The following is a 19,932-nucleotide window of genomic DNA, read 5'->3' as shown; positions in this document are numbered from 1 at the left end:
TTGTGGTGACATATTTGTCAAAAGAACCTAAAATTTTGTAATCCAAAAACACAGCACTCACAGCAGGTACTTAAAAATCGAAGAAAAGATAAGCTGTTTTGTTAGTATTGATTAAATTTGTTTTTACGAAAAAATCGCATACCAACTGACTGATTTGGGTAAGCGAAAGTGTAGTTTCAGGCGATGTAGTTTTTCTTTTTGTTTTTTTTTACATATTAAACATTGTCACTATTTCCAAAGATGTGAACTAAAAACTGCGCAATCTTTTCGTAACTTTCATACGTATAGATTACATATGTTACATTGTTAAATATATTCATAGAATATAATTGGAAATATTGCCTTGAATCCTTCCGTAAAGATTCTCCAAGTTCGAACATTGAAAAAGTCACTATTTGTTGTACGTACTTTGAAACATGTGGATATGCTATCTAATAAACCTGTAGATTTGTGGTGAAATAATCAATCGCCCACACTTGCGTTGCTACGAGACCTTGGGAGCATTTTTTATTCATTACATTGGGTATTTAGGCTGTTATTTTTATAAATTTTCCAATAAGTGCCTGTTCTGTAGTGCAAACAGTGTTGGGTTCTATAATTGTGTATAATGTCCTTTTCGTGAACAACTCTTGTTGTAACAACAAACCTTGGTACCTATATCATCGTATCCCCTTAGTGTTATGAAACATGATCACACCATAACAAAGCAATGTGCTAGTGGTAACACAAACATTATGTTATAAATTGTAGGTAATTATTAACTTGCCCATTTTTTAATAATTACTGAAACAATTTGGCCTTGAAATAATTGTTTTTCATTTTAGGCCCCAATAATGACACAATGAGCCCAGTGGAGAGCGTGCCTGCAGCTGTCCTCAATTGTGTGGATGATTATGTTGAGCTGCTCTATGATGACATTCCAGAGAAAATCAAAGGGTCAGCACTCATTTTACAGCTTGCTAGAAACCCGGATAACCTGATTGAACTTTCTAGAAATGGTAAGTTTCATTTTCCATTCATTTAATGTTATATGTTATGTAAAGTAAGACTAGCTTCTGACTCTTTTAAACTATTTTTTTGTAAAGTACACATCAATGTCTAAAATCAATGTGTACTGCCACAATTGTGCATCATCACAGCAAAATTTTTCGTCTTACCTAAATCACTCAAAGGCACTCATGGCACTTGCGGGCACCTGACTTAAGTAATGATTTGGAAACATTTCCACTATATCTGGGGGAGTCGCAGTCTTACAATCGAACTGATTATTACAGGCGAATGCTCCTGGTGAAGGAGGCTACCGAATGTTACAAGTGTTGCGCAATGAATTCTCGGCTCCTTCTCTCACAGCTTGTAATGCGCGCTTTTGAATGTTACATTACAAGCAAATGCTCGCAGTGAAGGACGGCCCTTTAAAGCAATTGTTACATTCTGCTTGAACTTATTATAATGAAGCACAGACATGTCACTTTACATCCTTGACATCAAGTATATTTCTTTTTTACAGAGGCACTCCTTAGTGCTCTATCTAGAGTACTAAGAGAGGAATGGAAAAGGAGCATAGAGTTGAGCACAAATATAGTTTACACCTTCTTTTGTTTTTCAACTTATAATGAGTTCCACCCAGTGATAATTCAGTACAAAATTGGCTCCCTGTGCATGGATGTAATAGATTATGAATTAAAAAGATATGACCAATGGAAGGAAAAGGTTGAAGGGAAAAAACCAGTTCTAACACCTGATAAGGTAATATAAAATTTAATAACTTAATTTTTACAAGTTCATTCTTATAATTAAACATTCTAACTGTAAAAACCATATATACACCTAAATCCTAAAAACAAAAATGTAAGTTGTACACTCAAGAAGAATCAAGCAGCCAGAAATTAGTCAATTTCATTTTATTTACACCATCTCTGTTTTACTTTTTTGTCCAATTTTCGTGCGTTCTTAAACTATTTAGGATTTACAATAACAAATGTAGATGAATTTCCACAAAAATTGCGGAAATTGCCTTAAAAACAAAAACTACTTACATATAACCCGAAAAGGGCAAAGTTACGAAAAATGTAAGAAATGTTACCATCTGGCAACACTACACAAAATTCATATCATTGTCATGTTGTATGCAAAACTACCTTAGAGGATGGAAAAATAAAGGAAAGGAGCTGCCTACAGAATAAATGTCCCTACCTTTATTTTGCATTTATAAATGCTCACATATTACGAAAAATAATGTAAATCAGGAGATCTCTATGCATTTCCAATCTAAAGACTGATATTATATATTTTTTAAACGGTTTCCAAATAGTTTAGGCTGTTTTGTATTTATGTATTGGTATAAAATTAATATGAGTGATTTTGATTTAGGTGAACCTAACACTTCCATTTAATTTTTGAAATAAATAAAATTACTTATATAATTGTAATAACATTATCGATAATCATAAAATCAGATATAATATTAATAATAAGCAAGTTTATTTGCCTAAAACATGGTATAACAGAAGATGTAGTTAGAGGCAGTGTCAGTACAAACATGTTATATTACATAACCATATATTAAACTACCACAACAATAAAAATGTCACAACAAATGGTCACAAGTTACAAATTAAATTTACCAAGAATTATTAAAATCAAGATAAAATTTTACATCTTATATCCTGTCACAAAAAATATTATTATTTAATCATTTACATAACCTCGTTATAAACAAACATGAGTCTAATAATTTAATCTTGAGTGGTATTTTATTATACATATTAACACACACTTTTAAATTACTTTGTCTGTAATTTTTAAGTTATGATTTTTGACCACCATGATATTCAATTATTTTTGTGAAATTACTCCACTAGTTTCTTAAAGATCGAGCAGTTACAAAAAATTGCTACGATCCGGCTGGATTTGAACCAACGTCTTCCAGTCAACCGTGACAAACACTATGCCAACTAAGCCACGGAACGAACCAGCGGATCTTACGAATTTTTCTTAGTGCTTGTTGCAGATCTTTGTTATTAGTTTTTCACACCTTTTATGCCGTAGCGCCATCTGTAAGATATTTATTTCTTCACTCATAAAATGGGGAAAATTCGTAAGTTCCGCTAGTTCGTTCCGTGGCTTAGTTGGCATAGGGTTGAAATAGCTTCTGTCACGGTTTGCTGCATGACATATAGCAAATTGATATATAGCTAGTGCTGCTGTCTACGCGCTCGACAAGTTTGGAAAAGAGTATTACAAACGGCCATTGTAGATGAGTTTTGTGTAGCTGCCTACACGTTGATCGCTGTCAGTTATCATTTACGTTGAAACTATATGAAAGACGTACAAGTTATTCCAGCTGCTGCTATTTAATAATACAAATATATAATATTAGAGTTGTCAGTGGGGAAAAATCGGAAACGAGTGGATGGTCTTAAGGAACTGAGAATGCCTAGCAATGTCTCTTGTTTACTCAAAATTACATATAAAATTATTTACCGCGACAATATAATAATAATATAAAATAATATAAAATTATTTATTTATTTCATGCGACGATGGAATTGCATTATCACGTAAGGGCGCGTTCCTACTATGTCGTGACCACAGATTGTCGTGCAGTTTACAGTGTCGTGGCTTGCATATTTAAATGAAGTTGTTCACATATAACACGACACGATTAACTGTCGTTTACGATTTTTTGTCGTTACAACGACAAACTGTCGTCACAGTGGGAACAGCTAGAACGACTGTTGTCGGACGATATAAAACGTCACGATAAAAACGTGACGACAGATTGTCGCAGCTCCTATTATCGTCACGTTTTATTTTATACTTCACGTTGTATTTTCTTTGTTTGCTTCCTCTTCCGCATTTTTAAAAAGTAATACATTATTAAAATTTCGTCTTCATCCATTTCGAGCGAACACACACTACCGGCTTTCAAAAGAACATACAAGTTACTGCAGTGCATCAAACGATTCTGTCGTGCAAACGACAAGGAGGCTGTCGTGAAACGATAAATCGTCGTCACGATCTTGTGGGAACAGCTAGTCACGACAGTCGTTCAACGATAAAAAATCGTCCACGACAGATAGTCGTGATATGGGAACAGGCTAGACACGACAATCGTCCAACGATAATAAAACGTAACGACATAGTGGGAACGCGCCCTAATCCAGTTATATTCAGTTCTATTAAAATTTGACTTCACAAATTTGACGTCTGAAAATGGAGACAACAAATGAAGGTGATATTTGAACCAATGTTTATGTTCGGCAATCTTATAATTTCAAACCATTCTTTCTTTCTTTTTTCATTTGCACTTTAACAACTTTAAATATAAAAATAATAATAATGAAATAATAAAAACTTCGTAGTGAATTATTTTAATAACAGAATATCGATAATATGTCTGCTTACAAGAACAACAGTATCTCAAAATAATTGTTATCACAATCTTCAAAATAAACTAACAAACAGGAAATCTAAAGTAACCAAAGCAAAATACGGCAAGACTTATGAATAAACTACTTAAATGAATCTAATTACATGAGATATTTGGGCTATTGTATGATTTATAGGCAGAAAAATAACACATGTTGGTGTAATGTAACATTCGGTCGATTTCCGCCGCCCCTTGATGCCACAGCGACGCATTTTAATCAATACTTAATTGTTCTCACTGTCAATATTTTTGTTATTTGATTACAATTCATGCGAATAATTCACTAAAAGATTTGGCCAAACATTGGTTTTGACATTTGATGTACTTCTGTTCGTCTTCGACTGTACACTGTCAACGGGTACTCTAAAAATGGTAAAATGAGGATAGTTGGCCTTTAAGATGACGTTACGTATTTTCGATTCCTTAGAGGATGGAAAAAAAATAAAAGAAAGGAAAGGCTGCCCTAACTACGGAATGAACGTAAACAACCCTAAATAAAAATTGAACGAACAAATGGCAGATTACTTTAGTTTCGTACCATAATCTATCGATAAGTCATTATCGACATGCAAACATTTAATTCAAGTAGATCAATATTCCATTTGGGAATATTTTAGGTTAAATGTCACATGAAATTTTTAATTTATTTTTTTGCGGTTACAAATACTCAAATATTACAAAAAGTGAATTTGCACAGAAAAAAATAAAATTTGTAATTTGAGAGTATATAAAAAAGATAAAACTTTGTAATATAAATCCTATACATTTCCAACCTCAAGATTAATTTTTTCAAAGACAAATGTTCAAACAGATTCCAAATAGTGTACGCTTTTTTTGTATTTATGCATTAGTATAGAATTAATACCAGTGACTGATTTAAGTGAATCTTTAATACTTCCATATAATTTTGGAAATAAATGAAAGTAGTAATATTATCAATAATAATATTATTATCATTAAAGTTTTATTTGCTTAAAACATGGTATAACAGGATATGTAACAAGAGACAGTGTTAGTATAAACATGTTTCGCATATATTAAATAGCATGCAAATGATTATACATTTCAATTGACTACTATTGGGCGAGCGCCTTTGATTTATGCAGAAAAATCGACACTTCTCCGAAATGAGACAAGTAGTCACGAGCGACTGCGAGTTTTGACAAGCCATGTCAAACGAGCTCTATACACGTTAGCGCTCGCCTTCACTCGGTCAGCTAGGCGATTGACACCGAACGATGGCAAGGCAAATAGGCTGTCTATACGTTGGTATTGACCTTCACCCGGCAACGTTAGACCAATATGGTCTTTGTATTGCTGGCTTTATAAAATAAGAATTTTTAGTAGTTAGAGTTGTCAGTGGGAAAAAATCTGAAACGAGTGGATAATTTTGTTTACAGGAACTGAGAAGCGTAGTAAATGAGTCTTGTTTAATCTAAAATAAATATAAAATTATTTACCAATAAACCTAATGATGAAATTGCATTATCATGTAATCTAGTTACATTTAAAGTTATGTTAAAATTTGACTCTTCAAAATGAAGCGAATAAATGAAGATGGTCTTTGATTCAATGTTTATATTCGGCGCTATTATACGGCGGTATGATTTCAACCATTATTTTTTCTTTTTTGATTTGTAGGTAGACTTGAAATAGTAAAAATAATAATAATAAAATGATAGAATAGAATAGAATCGTTTATTTCATGTTATCAATGTCACAATATTGCAATTGGAAATACAATGTCAAGGGATAACTATGATCGTCAGTAATAAAATAATAATAATGAATATAAAATAAAGTAGTATAACTACTGCTTGTTGAATAAAATAAAATTAAAATTGTTTCAAAAGAAACTCATCGACACTGTACAATTCAATATCCAATAAAAGGTTTTTTAGTCGGGTACAAAACGTTTCATCGTTTCTAACACTTTTCAGGTCTGTGGGTAGATGTTCGTAGAATCGGGGACATATTACCCGCGGATTTCTAGTTGCAAGTTCGGATAAATCCTCGTAGTGAATTATTTTAATAACAGAACATCGATAATATGTACGATTCCAAGAACAACACTATCTCAAAATAATCGTTAACAGCAATCCTCAAAATATATAAACAAACTGGTAATCTGAAGAAACCAAAGCAAAATTTGGCAAGATTTATGAGTAAACTACTTAAATATATCTAATCACATGAGATATTTGGGCTTTTGTGTGATTTATAGACAGAAAATTAACACGTGCCTGTACAATGTTACATTCGATCGATCTTCGCTTTTTGAAATGCTACATCCCGTAACGCTGCAGCGACGAATATTTTTATCCATTTTATTACAATACATGCGAATAATTCAATAAAACACTTGGAAAAACATTTGTTTTGACTTTTGATGTACTTCTCTTTGACAACCGTATCATGTGCCTCATGTAGGTACTGCGAAATGGACACAGTTGGCATTTAAGATGACGTTAGGTATTGTCGATTCCAGTGCTTGACACAGACCAATGTAATGCTATCTCTTTTGGCTTATGACAGCACGCAAGAGTTAAACAGAGACAATAACCTGTTTATGTTTTCACCGTCTAAATGCATCATCATACACATATAACGTCTGATTTATGTAAGTCAATATAACATGTCCTTTGGTTTCCATAGTCTAAGAAAAGTACAAAACAGCACAATAACATGTTATCTGACAACAGTCTTTAATAACAGTTATTAAAAAATCTCACAACAGTGTAATTCATTATTGACAAACAGCCGTTTTTGCCATATCTAGATGTTTTGTATTCTTTGATTGTGTTGAAGACAATGCCAGTTTAAAAATAGAACTACTACGAGTAATAGTCATATTGTACAATGTATTTATCCAACTATTTAGATTAGCCAAATAGTCTAGCTCTAATTGATGTGCAAGCAAAGACAAAAATTTAATGAAACTTTGTACTCAACTAAATAATAGGGGTTAAAGTATGAAATTGCCGATTTGTACTGAAAATCTAAATTGTTTATTTTTTAAATTTTTAACAAATTTATTTAATCAAAATGTGCCATTATTATCTATACATTGCTGCCATCTAATGGGAAGGTTATTAATGCCTTTGCGATAGAACTCCGACGATCTAGACTGCACAAACTGTGTGAAAGCATTTTGTACTGCCTCCTGGGAAGAAAACTTCTTGTCACGTAGATAATTGTCCAAATCACGAAAAAAATGGTAGTCCGTTGGAGCAAGGTCTGGTGAATACGGAGGATGACGAATGGGTTCTAACTGCAGTTCCTGAAGGGTCAAAATGGTTTCTCGTGCTGTGTGAGGTCTCGCGTTGTCGTGGAGCAATAATGGTGAAGATCGATTCATGAGTCGGGGCTGTTTTACTGCTAGTTTTGTCAACATGGTTCGGAGTTCGGCACAATAGACATCTGCCGTTATTGCTTGACCAGATCGGAGAAAACTATAGTGAATAACACCATGCTGAGACCACCAAACAGTTACCATTACCTTGTTATTGGTAAGTTTTGCTTTAGGACACTGTTGTGGCATTTGACCTGGGGTCAGCCATTGCATTTTTCTTTTCCGGTTATCATAAAGAATCCACTTTTCATCACATGTTACAATTCGATCCAATATTCCTTCATTTCTGTACCGGTTCAACAAGGCAACACAAGTTTCAACACGCGTTTCTTTCTGCAGATCAGTCAAATCATGAGGCACCCATTTTTCGTATTTTTTTATTTTATTGATTTGACGCAAGTGAGTCAATATTGTGGGTAAGGTAACGTTAAACCATGCCCCTAATTCCTGGGTAGTTTGACTAGGATCGGCTTCCACGATCTCTCTTAATTCATCGTTATTCACCTGTGTGGGCGGTCTTCCTCGTGACTCGTTCTTTAAGTCGAAATTTCCATCACGAAAGCGTTTAAACCAAAATCGCACGGTGCGTTCATTAGTAGACCCCTCTCCAAACGCAGCATTGATATTGCGGGCTGTTTCTGCCGCGTTAGTTCCGCGTCGGAACTCGTATTCAAAAATCACTCGAATTTTCGCAGTATCCATCTTTCTTGTCTAAATTGAATAACAAAAACAATTGAAAGTCGATATTCAAATGTTTCAAATTAAAAAAAAAAAATCACAGAAACCATTTGAAAAAAGTTTCATTCGAAAACCTCAAACCATGAAGATTCTATGAAATTCAAAGAACCTATTGCAATAAAACGGCAATTTCATACTTTAACCCCTAATATAATAATTATGACCTACCTAAGCTACTAACCATTTCATCAATCATTAAATACAGGCTGCTTGTCAATGTGGGGAGGAGTTTGAGAATAATTACACTATCTGGAAAAAGTAAATCCCAAAAATAGTTTCATTTCCTATGTGTAACCATTGCGAAATGGTTACATTGCGAAAACCTAAGAACTGTATAATTACATAATTAAAAGGCTCAACTTTAGTATACATGACGTCGAGTTGGGCGTTTAAATTAATTTTGCAGATAGACATATTCAAAAGGAAGCCCTCCACAAATTTTCAGTTTTAGGACGCCAAAGGTTTTCGAGAAAATAATTTTTGAGAATCGTCGCATTTGACAACTACTTACTGCGAAAATTATGTCAAAAAAGTTTCCACATTCCACTGTAATGATATCATGTGTTTTTTAAACACTATTACTTATTTAATAGCATTTACATTATATTTAAAATATGATTTCTTAAGAAGCTTACTTTGAAATAGTAATGATAATTCAATAACAATTTCGTGATTTCAACATTAAACGCAACGACATTTATCGCGTTTGTTTTTTTCTTATTTCTCTTGGCTTTTCACGATAAGCGTTTGCCATTTGCAGAGTGTTTTTACTGCGTATTTATGTTGTTATTCGTTGTGTATAAAGATTGTTAGGTTTTTTAAATTACTATCGCTATAGTCCCTCTGGGCAGAAACGAATTGGATTATTTAGATTAAGTTTAGTTTTTTTTTAATACAAACGTGGAAGTCCCTCTGGGCAAAAACGAATTGGATTATTTAGGTTAAGTTAAGTTTTATTTTATACAAACGCGGAAGTCCCTCTGGGCAGAAACGAGTTGGATTATTTAGGTTATGCTAGGTTTTGTAAAAAAAATGGTTTTTTATACAAACGCGGAAGTCCCTCTGGGCAGAAACGACTTGGATTATTTAGGTTAAGTTAGGTTTTTTTATACAAACGCGGAAGTTCCTCTGGGCAGAAGCGAATTGGATTATTTAGGTTAAGTTAAGTTTTTTTTATACAAACGCGGAAGTTGCTCTGGGCAGAAACGAATTGGATTATTTAGGTTAAGTTAGGTTTTTTATACAAACGCGAAAGTCCCTCTGGGCAAAAACGAATTCAAATTCAAAATAATCTTTATTTCATAGGTAAGCATTATTACACTTGAAATCGTCACAATAGTTAAACTCTACCGCTCATTCGTAAGGCAGATTCCCCTGAGAAGAATGAGCAAGAAACTCTAGGGGTTGCTCTTTGTAAATAACATTTACAATATATTTTTTTTATTTGAAACATCAGAGATCGAGACTACCTCCATGAGCTAAACGGGTTACTACCACGGATTTTTGTCATCCAAGTACGCAGAAGTTGTATAATAACCTTTAGTATAAAGTCTTTGTTTCACTATAGTTTTAAACCTCGTGAAAGGCAAATTTTGTATATCAACCGGAATCTTGTTATAGAAGCGTATACATTGGCCCCTTAAATGATTTTTTGACTTTGTGAAGACGACTATCAAGAAAAGCTAGTTTATTTCTATTCCTCGTATTAATGTTATGTCTGTCACTATTTTTCATAAATAAATTACTATTCCTTTTAACATAAATTACATTTTCATAAATGTACTGTGAGGCTAGTGTAAGAATGTTAATTTCCTTAAACTTATCTCTCAAAGATACTTTGGGGCCCAGATTGTAAATTGCCCTAACTGCACGTTTCTGCAGGACAAAGATTCTATTGATATCGGCGGCATTACCCCAAAGCAAAATGCCGTATGTCATTAGACTGTGAAAGTAGCTGAAGTAAACCAATCTAGCGGTTTCGACGTCTGAAAGTTTCCTTATTTTTTTAATCGCGTACACTGCAGAGCCGAGCCGTTTTGATAACTTACTTATATGGGGACCCCATTGCAATTTAGCATCTAACGTTATACCTAGAAATACAACTGTATCCACAAGATTCAATTTTTCTTTTCTAACTACAATGTTTGTAACCGTCTCTCTAACATTGGGTAATGTAAATTTCACACAATTTGTTTTTTTCTCATTAAGAAGTAGGTTATTAACAGCAAACCAATCAACTACTTTAAATATAGCATTGTTCACATCATCGTAGGAACATTGGTGCCTTTTAACTTTAAATAATAAGGAAGTATCATCAGCAAACAATACTATCTCATGTTTTATACCCTCCATAAAACTAGGCAAGTCATTAATTGGATAGATATAGGTTAAGTTAGGTTTTTTTATACAAAGGCGGAAGTGTTTCTGGGCAAAAACGAATTGGATAGATATAGGTTAAGTTAGGTTTTTTTATACAAACGCGTAAGTCTTTCTGAGCAGAAACGAATTGGATCGATATAGGTAGATATTGGAGTCCGTGTGTGCACTAAACGTCCAAATATATGATTTTGAAGTTCTTATTCACAATTTTTTTTTCTCGAAATCTATTAATATTCTTAGTTTGAAACTTCGTGAGGGGTTCCCTTCGCCTACCCCTCATTCCCACATTTTTTGCTCTTTTTGCCGTGCATTTGGTGCGATAATATATCGCACATGACAACTAACATAGTATTATCTTAAAATGGCTTTAATTTATATTAATATTACCTATTTAGTTTCAAAGCGACAGTATTGTCCTGTCACTTTGAAATTAAATCGTACATGATCAATATAGCAAAATTTTGGAGATAAATTATTAATATAACGCAGTTTTGAGATAAAATATAATAAACCGCCATTTTTGAGATAATACTATGTTAGTTGTCAAGTGCGATATAATTTTGAGGTTATTTTATTCGAATTTTCAAAAATTAATATATCGAAAACTTGATAGTTTACGACACGACGAGACGTCCTAACTTTGAAATTTCGCAGGGGGGGTGGGTCTCCTCCCCTCCCCCTACCCCTTCTCAGCCCCCTCTGACTTCACGTTTACTAAAGTCCTTCCAATTAAACTAAGCATTGCCCAACTCTAGGAAAACTAGGCCTCAACCTGCAATTTTAGTTTATTTTTTTGGGAGTTACACTTTTAGTTTATTTTTTTCTGGAACTATACCAAACAACACTATATACTATCACCGTTGCAGTTATATTAATATAAGTAAATTAGTTGTTTTAAATAAGGGCAACGTTCGTGCGATTTTTACCCAAATATGTATGGTCAACACATAAAAACAAAGGTTTGGACTTTTAGAAAAAACTATAAGAAACCTAACCAAACTATTAGAAAAAATTAAAAAGGACTAGCAAAGGGGTGGCTTTATACTATAACAAATATTATAATAATTTTTGTTCACTGTGTAATCCTGCGATTAGTTGGATTACTATGATTAGATGGTGCAACTCATCTGATCATTTGTGGTGTATAGAGTCAATTCGCCAGCAGAAATCCCTTCAATTGTAGCTTGATTTTCAAATTAGTTGATCCAATTGTGGAATTCTACACCATTTAAGATGTCTCATGAGTCAGGGATAGTTAGTTTCCCTGCCAGTAGGTTATAAATAGGCTCTTTGTGAATAAAAAATATGAGCACTGTTATTGAAAGTATTTGTTACTTTCAGAGTGAAATACCAAGAAGCCGCATTCCAGAACCAAAGCGCCGCCCCAAGTCGGGCACATGGGCCGTTGCTGATGTGAACTTACAAAAGTCGCGCTCTCTCGTTTCCAGCTACCATGAAGATCTTTGCAATGCGTCTGACGAATGCCTTTCCAAGAATGATGAGGAACAATTGAAGAGAAAACTAAAGACTTTATCCAAAAGACAGGAACAACTGTTAAGAGTGGCATTCTATATGCTTCTGAACATTGCCGATAATATCAGAGTTGAAGAAAAGATGCACAAGAAAGACATAGTGGGCTTGCTCATTGGAGCTATGGAAAGACATTCCAACATTGACTTACTCATCTTAATCATGTCATTTTTGCAAAAGTTATCAATTTTTGTGGAAAACAAAAATAGCATGGCTTCTAGAGGAATTGTAGAGAAAGTAGCACCACTGCTGGACTCTACTAATGCTGATTTAGTGAATGTCTCATTAAAATTGCTGTTTAATTTGACATTTGATACTAAGTTGCGTAACAAAATGATCAAGATTGGTCTGCTGCCAAAATTCATACAATTTACAAGTAAGTTAGTGAAATTTACTCTCTAACTGGACCTTATTTTATACTGTTTTAAACAAGTATCTTTTGTTAAAAGCTTGTTGGTTTTATTTCAGGTGATGACAAACACAAGAACTTAGCAATGAAAATTTTGTATCATCTAAGTATGGACGACAGAGTCAAATTAATGTTCACCCAGTCTGATTGTGTAAAACTGGTAAGAAACTGTCAAAACAAAGATAATTAGAAATTTTCTTCCTTTCCAAAATTCTTCTTTAATTACGTATTATATTATTTTGGATTTAACTATTGTATGATACACACTAACATTCAGTTACGCCTCTTCGCTTGCTGTTACTTGCAAAAACAAAACCAAATAAATAATCATGTATGATAAAATACATCCCTTAAGGTTTGCAACCGTTCGTGAGAACGCTCCCGTCCATACGATCTCATAAAATATGGTCACGTTCTGAATCGGGCAGGCTATTTTTTTTTCTAATATAAATTTTAGTTAATTGGCTCGTCTATCCACAGCTAACAGATATGTTGCTGTTAAACGTGAACAGCGATGTGAGCGATTCCGGAGGTGCGACTGACGTACTGGTAGCATTGTGTGTTAACCTGGCGTGGTGCGAGCGGGCCTCGCAACAGATGGCCGGCGACGGCAGACTGCGCGAGCTGTTGGCGCGTGCTTTTCGACACCGCAACCCTACGCTTATGAAACTCGTGCGTAACCTGTCGCATCATTTCCAGAATAGGTCTCTTTTTGTGGTAAGTTTAGTTTAAGGCATGGACCAATAATTCAAGAGGAGTGCTAATCGCGATATAAGACAGCGTAGTCGCGTATTTCGTGCCTATTGGTAAATCAGACGTCGCGATAAATAACAAATAACTATTTTTGTAACTAATTTGTAAATAATATTGACGACTACAATTTGTCAAAGCTACTCTAATGGTCTCCAAAGCAACAGTAGCCACGTGTCCAGTTTTATTAAAAAAAGAAGCAATCATCCGCACTTTCAGAATCAGAGGCACTTTGCACGCGCGCCACTTTGGTTGGTTTCGGCTCATCTGGAAAGACCAATACCCTCGATTGCTGCTTTATTTTGGGATCGTAACTATAAATCCATGTTTCGTCACCTGTTACTATGTCCCACACCACATTTGACGCCCCTTTGTTGAATCTGGTAAGCATGGCATTGCACCAAGTGACGCGATCCGTTTTTTGAGCCCCAGTCAAATTATGTGGGATCGACCGAGGGCTCAGCTTTTTCACATCCAAATGTTTGTAGTATTGATTGTATTTGACTCATGCCTATGCCTAAAGATGCCCGAATCTCATAGTATGTCACATGCCTGTCTGTTTTGATCATACGGCGCACCGCATCAATGTTTTTGTTTTTCACAGCAGTGGACGGGCAACCATCACGAAATTCGTCACTGAGATTCACACGACCGCGTTTGAATTCTGCAAACTAGCTATAAATAATCGTGTTGCATGGTGCTTCATCGCCAAAAGCTATTTGAAGCAGAGCGAAGCTCCTCTGAGCTGTTAAATTACACTTAAAGTCGTAGAAAATCATACTACGAAAATTTTCACGAGTTAAATCCATGGTGATTGTAACCGTCGTCTGTAGGACTTCTTAACAGTATAATTTTTGTTATGTATTATATAACGTATTTAGCAAACATTACTGACTTGCGTCAGAAGAAATCAGGCAGTAGTAAAGAAACTACGATTTATGGCCAAGCTTTCTAAAGCGAACGCACATGTGCATCATAAAGTCATTCTAGATGGGTTCAAAGAATTGCGGTTATTTTTCGATAGTTTTTATTTCGCCCTCATGAAATTGACAAAGTTTACGGAAATGGCATTGACTTTGGCGGCGGTGTTCATGATTTAATTGTTGTTTATCTATTCGTAATTTTAGAACATTATCGACGGAGTTGTTCATGGTGCGAAGCTGCGTTGAGTTAAGCTCCAAGTTTAGTTACAGTGCGAATGAACTGAGAGTTAGTGATAATATATGTATTTTCTCTATCTGCCTGCTTTTAAATGCTTTATAAATTAGAGTGTCACTGCGTTTTCACTGATATGAGGGAAGAGTGGTTCCATCTCATAATTAAATCTCCTCTGCTCTACCTAATCTTTCATTGCAAGCACTGTGTCACATGCCGTATGCTTTTGTGTTTCTCGTTTGTGTCAACCTAGAGATATTAGTAGGTTTTACTTGTACATTACACACACACACACACACACACAATTACTCTACACTACACTACAGCACACGTGGAGTCGGTCTGAGTAAACGGCTCGGAAGCCGAATGATCTCAGCAGTTCGATTCCACTACATGCACTACCTAGTGCGGTGTGGTGTGTACCTACACACCACACTTTCACTCAAAACTTTTACACATTCACTAGCTAACACACCGCAGGAAGGTTTTCTGGCTGAGACTAGCTCCCGGGCAAACTGCATTACATCACGTACTAGGGTCCAACTTAGGTTGCGCACGTTGTCCGCTCCTAACTTGGATCCTTCATATGGACTATATACACACACAAGGCCTGAGTCATTTGGGTGTTTATAACTTTAACTGTTTGTAACTTTAAGTGGTTACTGGGGTACGTCGTCTCGGCTATAGACTACCCTTGACCCTCTGCGTCTTGTGTGAAGGCTGGTTAGAGCTATAACCTTATGTAAGGGGATCACAGAATGGTAATTGTTAGACGCATTCAAATGATATTCAGACTACTTTGCACAACTCATCATCACCCTCTAGTTCTTGACACAGACATCCGCGGCTGCTTTCAAAGTAGGGAAGCGTAGTTAGATAGCAGCGCGTAAATGCAAGTCGTAACTTAGGGAGCGTAACTTGCATATTTATTTTATTCATAGAATGTGAATGAATGATTTTGTATGAAGCGCTTAAGGGTATAAACGAGACTTAGGCATTATAACAGGTCGATTAGCTGTCTGAAGGCTTTGTTGGGTGTGAGGATCGGGGTCTCAGGTTGATCTTCTAACGAACCTCATACAGGACTGGCTTTAAGGGTGCTGGGAGGCCAGATATCGTTTATCAGATAGGTACCCCATCCAGACTTAAAAGTCTTACCCTAAAGGTCTCTTCGTAGTCGGGTTTCTCACGTTATGTACGCCATCTGCTGTACAATGGATTGCCGAGAACCACTGGAGCAACTGGTCATATTTTATTATGTTATATTTACGTATATACTAATTTAATTAATATTTAAAAAATTTAATTAATATTTTGTCATCTCTCACAACTATATATATAGTTAGCCTTCTAGATATGCCTCTGAGAGTATTATGTGTTGTTACTTTAATTGTTTATTTTCTGCATGAATATTTTACAAATTTGGTTTAATTTACGACATTTTGTGCTTGCATATTAATTGATATGAACGGTTTAAACTACAAAGATTTATTTTAATTTTTGCTATTAAGGTATATTTACCTTACGGCAGTTATTACGGCTCTTGAATAATTTCGCGACGTGTTTTAAAACTCTTTTACTTACGATATAAAAAATTACACAACGTAGAGGGTGCAATCTTAATTCATCACAACTACACGATCACGTATATTTTCATAACGGCCAAATATTAGTTGCTATATACTTTTAGGCACGTACATAACCAGCACCGGATCTATTATTTATTTTTAAATAGACACCGGGTATGGGTGTTACATGATGTAGACATCCAATTTCTAAAATGACGCCACAATGTAAAAACAAGTGACAGATGAAAAAAAACTGTATTCTACAGCCAAAGAGTTTTATTTTCAAATGTTGTAATTACTTTTTAAATATTGTTTATATAAGTGGCCAGTTCCGGAAACTTATAGTGCGCCCTATGTATTGTGTAATATATTTAATATATTATTTATTTAATGAAGTACCTTCACAAAAAACATCAATATATTCAATAAATTAAAAAAGAAATGTTTTGTAAATGTTTTTCGATATCGTTTATTGATGAAATCGCTAAAGTTTATTATGGTAGTGCTATTTTATGTGCTGGTTGTGATATGCAACTTGATTCATTCAAAATTAACATTTTATAATTAGAAATTATGGACTGATGTCGAAGACGTTTGTGTCACTTGACGAGAGAACAAATAATTACCTCATGATATTTATTGTTTAAACTCGATACTGGCAAAATTTTCACCCAATTTGAGGCAACCAATGCTAAAGTTGCGACAAAAAGCTAAAAAATAGTTTCAGCACGATCTCATTGAATTATTTCAGCACAATGGAACGACATTTGTAATATTTTTTTACAGTGTTCTCCGTATAGTACATTTGCGCACAATGCGTAGATTGATTGCATCAAGCAATCCAGTAGGTACTAATCTAGTTGATATCGATATGTACCGAATAGTGATCGTTCTATACAGAGTGTCTATTACAAATTCTATGTAGTAGTACTACTAATTAAATATGAATGATTCTGTATGCAGGAGTTCGTCGGCGACATCGCAGGAGCAGTGACCAGCGGAGACGTGTCCGAAGACTTCGTGGTGGAGTGCATCGGTACTCTGAGCAATATCCTCAACCCGAACGACAATATTGATATTCACGCGGTCGTCGTTCGGTACAAGCTTATTCAGTGCATTATGAACATTTTTGAACCAGGTATGTATTTAAAAGTAATAGATACGACAAAAAAGGAAAAAGCTTTTCGAAATGTCCCGCAGTAAAGAAATAAAATAAAACCTGATCAATTGCCTGGTCTCAAAGTATAGAATATAGAGAAAACGATAGCCCTGTACTATGAGCACCAGAGGAACATAATTCATTCACACACCTCTAGACCAAAGCCAATTAAAAAAGTTCATTTCCCAATTTTGTTTTACCGGGAATCGAACCCGGGACCTCCACTTTCAGCACCCAGTTGAATATAATCAATTATACCACATAATTAATTTCAGTTTTTAAACTTTTAGATGGCAACAAAGAACCAGATCTCGTACTAGAAGGCGTAATATTGGCAGGAGCTATAAGCGCGGAGCGACAGTGTGCAGAAGAGTTCGCACACGCCGGCGGCATTGAGGCCTTAGTTGCTCTACTGCGTCTACGACAGGCAGACGACGAACATGTGTTGCAAACCGTATTCGCCTTCAGACAGCTGCTGTCTCATCCGCGTGCAGCGGACTACCTTGTTACAAAAACAGGTGTGTATATTTTTCACTAAAGTCCCTATTAACCTCTTATCTCTCAAAATATAAATAAGTTTATCCTATGAACTGTCCTTGTCTTAACCACTGTGTGAGGGGTACACTATCAACCAATAACGCTCCATTTAATGATGGAGTAGGAGGGGGAGACCACCCTTGATTGATCAAGTGCATCTCGTCGAAGGGAAATTGTGACTTTACAGACCGAATTTTGTCAGTAACGAGTTATTAACCGACCTCAAAAAAAAGGTTCTCAATTCAACTGTTTTTTTGTGTGTATGTTACGCGATTACTCTGGCATTTGTGAACCGACTTTGATGATTCTATTTTTGTTGGAAAGAGGTACCTCAGTATTGGTCTCATTTAAATTTGAAGAAAATATCCCACCTTTAAGGGTGGCAAATTAGGGGATGAATCCGGTTTCGCGCACTTTCCGGCAACCGATTTCAATAAAACTTAGCAAATAGATGTAACTCCACAAACTTTTGAGGTCGGTTTTTTTATAAAATAGTTACAATTATTATAGTTATAATCAAACAGCTCATTATATAAAAAATGCACTTACTCATATTTTTTTTTTACAGAAGCACCAGCCTACCTTATTGATCTTATGCAGGACAAAAACGTCGAAATAAGAAAAATGTGCGACTCCTGTCTCGACATCATTTCACAGATGCAGAATGAATGGGCTATGAGAATAAAGGTACAGATACGGTTCATAATTTGAATTGTAACAATTAATAACAAAAAAGAAAAAAAAGATTTAGGTAACTATTGTGAGATATTTGTCTCAATCAGATAAAATTTAGATGGTCAATAGCGCGCGCTTATTTTATCTCGCGCGTCGCGACTATCATGCGTAACCATGCTACGGGTGCGGTTCTATTTTTATTTTGTTTTTTGTTTCTTCTTTTCAATTTTTTTTTTTTAATAAAATTCTTTTTTTCAAAATTCGAGTAGCATAATACTCGTATTAGTAAATAAATATGGACGTTTACAAAAATAACCGAAAAAGACCAAAAAATAAAGTTGGCGTAGTGTTCATTAGAGGTATTAAGTTTTATTTCGTACGTTTTAAATATTACGTCGTAAATCAACTAAATGTTATCTTCTTAATTAATTAGTTTATCTATGATTTAGAATTATTTAATACGCTCAAGTAAAAACTGTACAGGTGGAAAGATTCCGATGCCACAACGGTCAATGGCTGTCCATGGTGGAGACACTAGACGCAGAGGGCGCAGCGGGGGACGCTGCTGACGACCTGCCGCCGTACCTTTCTGCGGAGTATCTTACCACGCACCGCTTAACCAATTCAGGTAAAATTTTCATTACAGTTAAATGGTCAACAATGAGGAATTATTAATTCTTTGTCATGTCCGTTCGTCCATACAACGATACGGTGCGTGCACCGAATGAAATGGAATTTAACGTGAAATAAAGAAACATAAAAAAGTAAAAGTCTTTGAATAGGACTTTCGAAATATAAGGACAAACGCTAAGACAAGAATGTCAAACCAATAGTGGTTTACTATAGAGTATCGAGGTTCCTTTTCAAAGACTTTTGCAGAAATGTTTTTTGTGGAGCTATGTGTGTCCACTTAACATCTGATACACCGCTACAAAAAATGAAAAAAAAAAAAAGGTGTATGGGTCTTTGTTACTACTTTCAAATATAACAGTATCTGTACCATGAATACCTATAAAAATACGGTGGCAAGCACACACATAAAAACAGTCAATCATACATTTTCAAAAATAAACTTATTTGAGACAACTGAAATTTATGAGATACTGTATCCTAAAAAGGTTAGTTTTATCTGCCTATGTAAGGCAGTGCTGGTGAAAGTGTAGGCACTTCAGACTTATCAACAGTGCTCCTCAGATCTTTGCAATTTACAGCTCTCGGCCGCAGCGCAAACTGGCAACCGAACATTTT

At 35.0% G+C, this 19,932-nt stretch overlaps 1 protein-coding gene across 3 annotated transcripts in view; it reads left to right on the top strand.

Moving 5' to 3' along the window:
- Window positions 1-462: 462 nt before the first annotated feature.
- Window positions 463-19,932, top strand: part of LOC113232483 (kinesin-associated protein 3) — a 20,611-nt gene continuing 1,141 nt past the window's right edge. The window contains exons 1-10 of one of the 3 annotated variants that reach the window (XM_026467245.1): window positions 463-746; window positions 825-998; window positions 1,508-1,746; window positions 12,243-12,807; window positions 12,900-13,000; window positions 13,321-13,512; window positions 17,277-17,451; window positions 17,763-17,990; window positions 18,578-18,696; window positions 19,168-19,312. In XM_026467245.1, coding sequence (XP_026323030.1) covers window positions 842-998; window positions 1,508-1,746; window positions 12,243-12,807; window positions 12,900-13,000; window positions 13,321-13,512; window positions 17,277-17,451; window positions 17,763-17,990; window positions 18,578-18,696; window positions 19,168-19,312 — 1,921 coding nt within the window. In that variant the 5' untranslated portion in view covers window positions 463-746; window positions 825-841. Of the gene's footprint in view, window positions 751-824; window positions 999-1,507; window positions 1,747-12,242; window positions 12,808-12,899; window positions 13,001-13,320; window positions 13,558-17,276; window positions 17,452-17,762; window positions 17,991-18,577; window positions 18,697-19,167; window positions 19,313-19,932 lie in introns of all 3 variants that reach the window. The other 2 variants (XM_026467231.1, XM_026467239.1) reach the window with 2 other exon arrangements.

This window comes from Hyposmocoma kahamanoa, unplaced genomic scaffold, assembly GCF_003589595.1.
Source record: "Hyposmocoma kahamanoa isolate Upper Pololo Valley unplaced genomic scaffold, ASM358959v1 102, whole genome shotgun sequence".
In the NCBI taxonomy this organism is placed as follows: Eukaryota; Metazoa; Arthropoda; class Insecta; order Lepidoptera; family Cosmopterigidae; genus Hyposmocoma; species Hyposmocoma kahamanoa.
The sequence above is the reverse complement of the archived record's forward strand: the minus strand, read 5'-3'. Positions and strand labels throughout refer to the sequence as shown.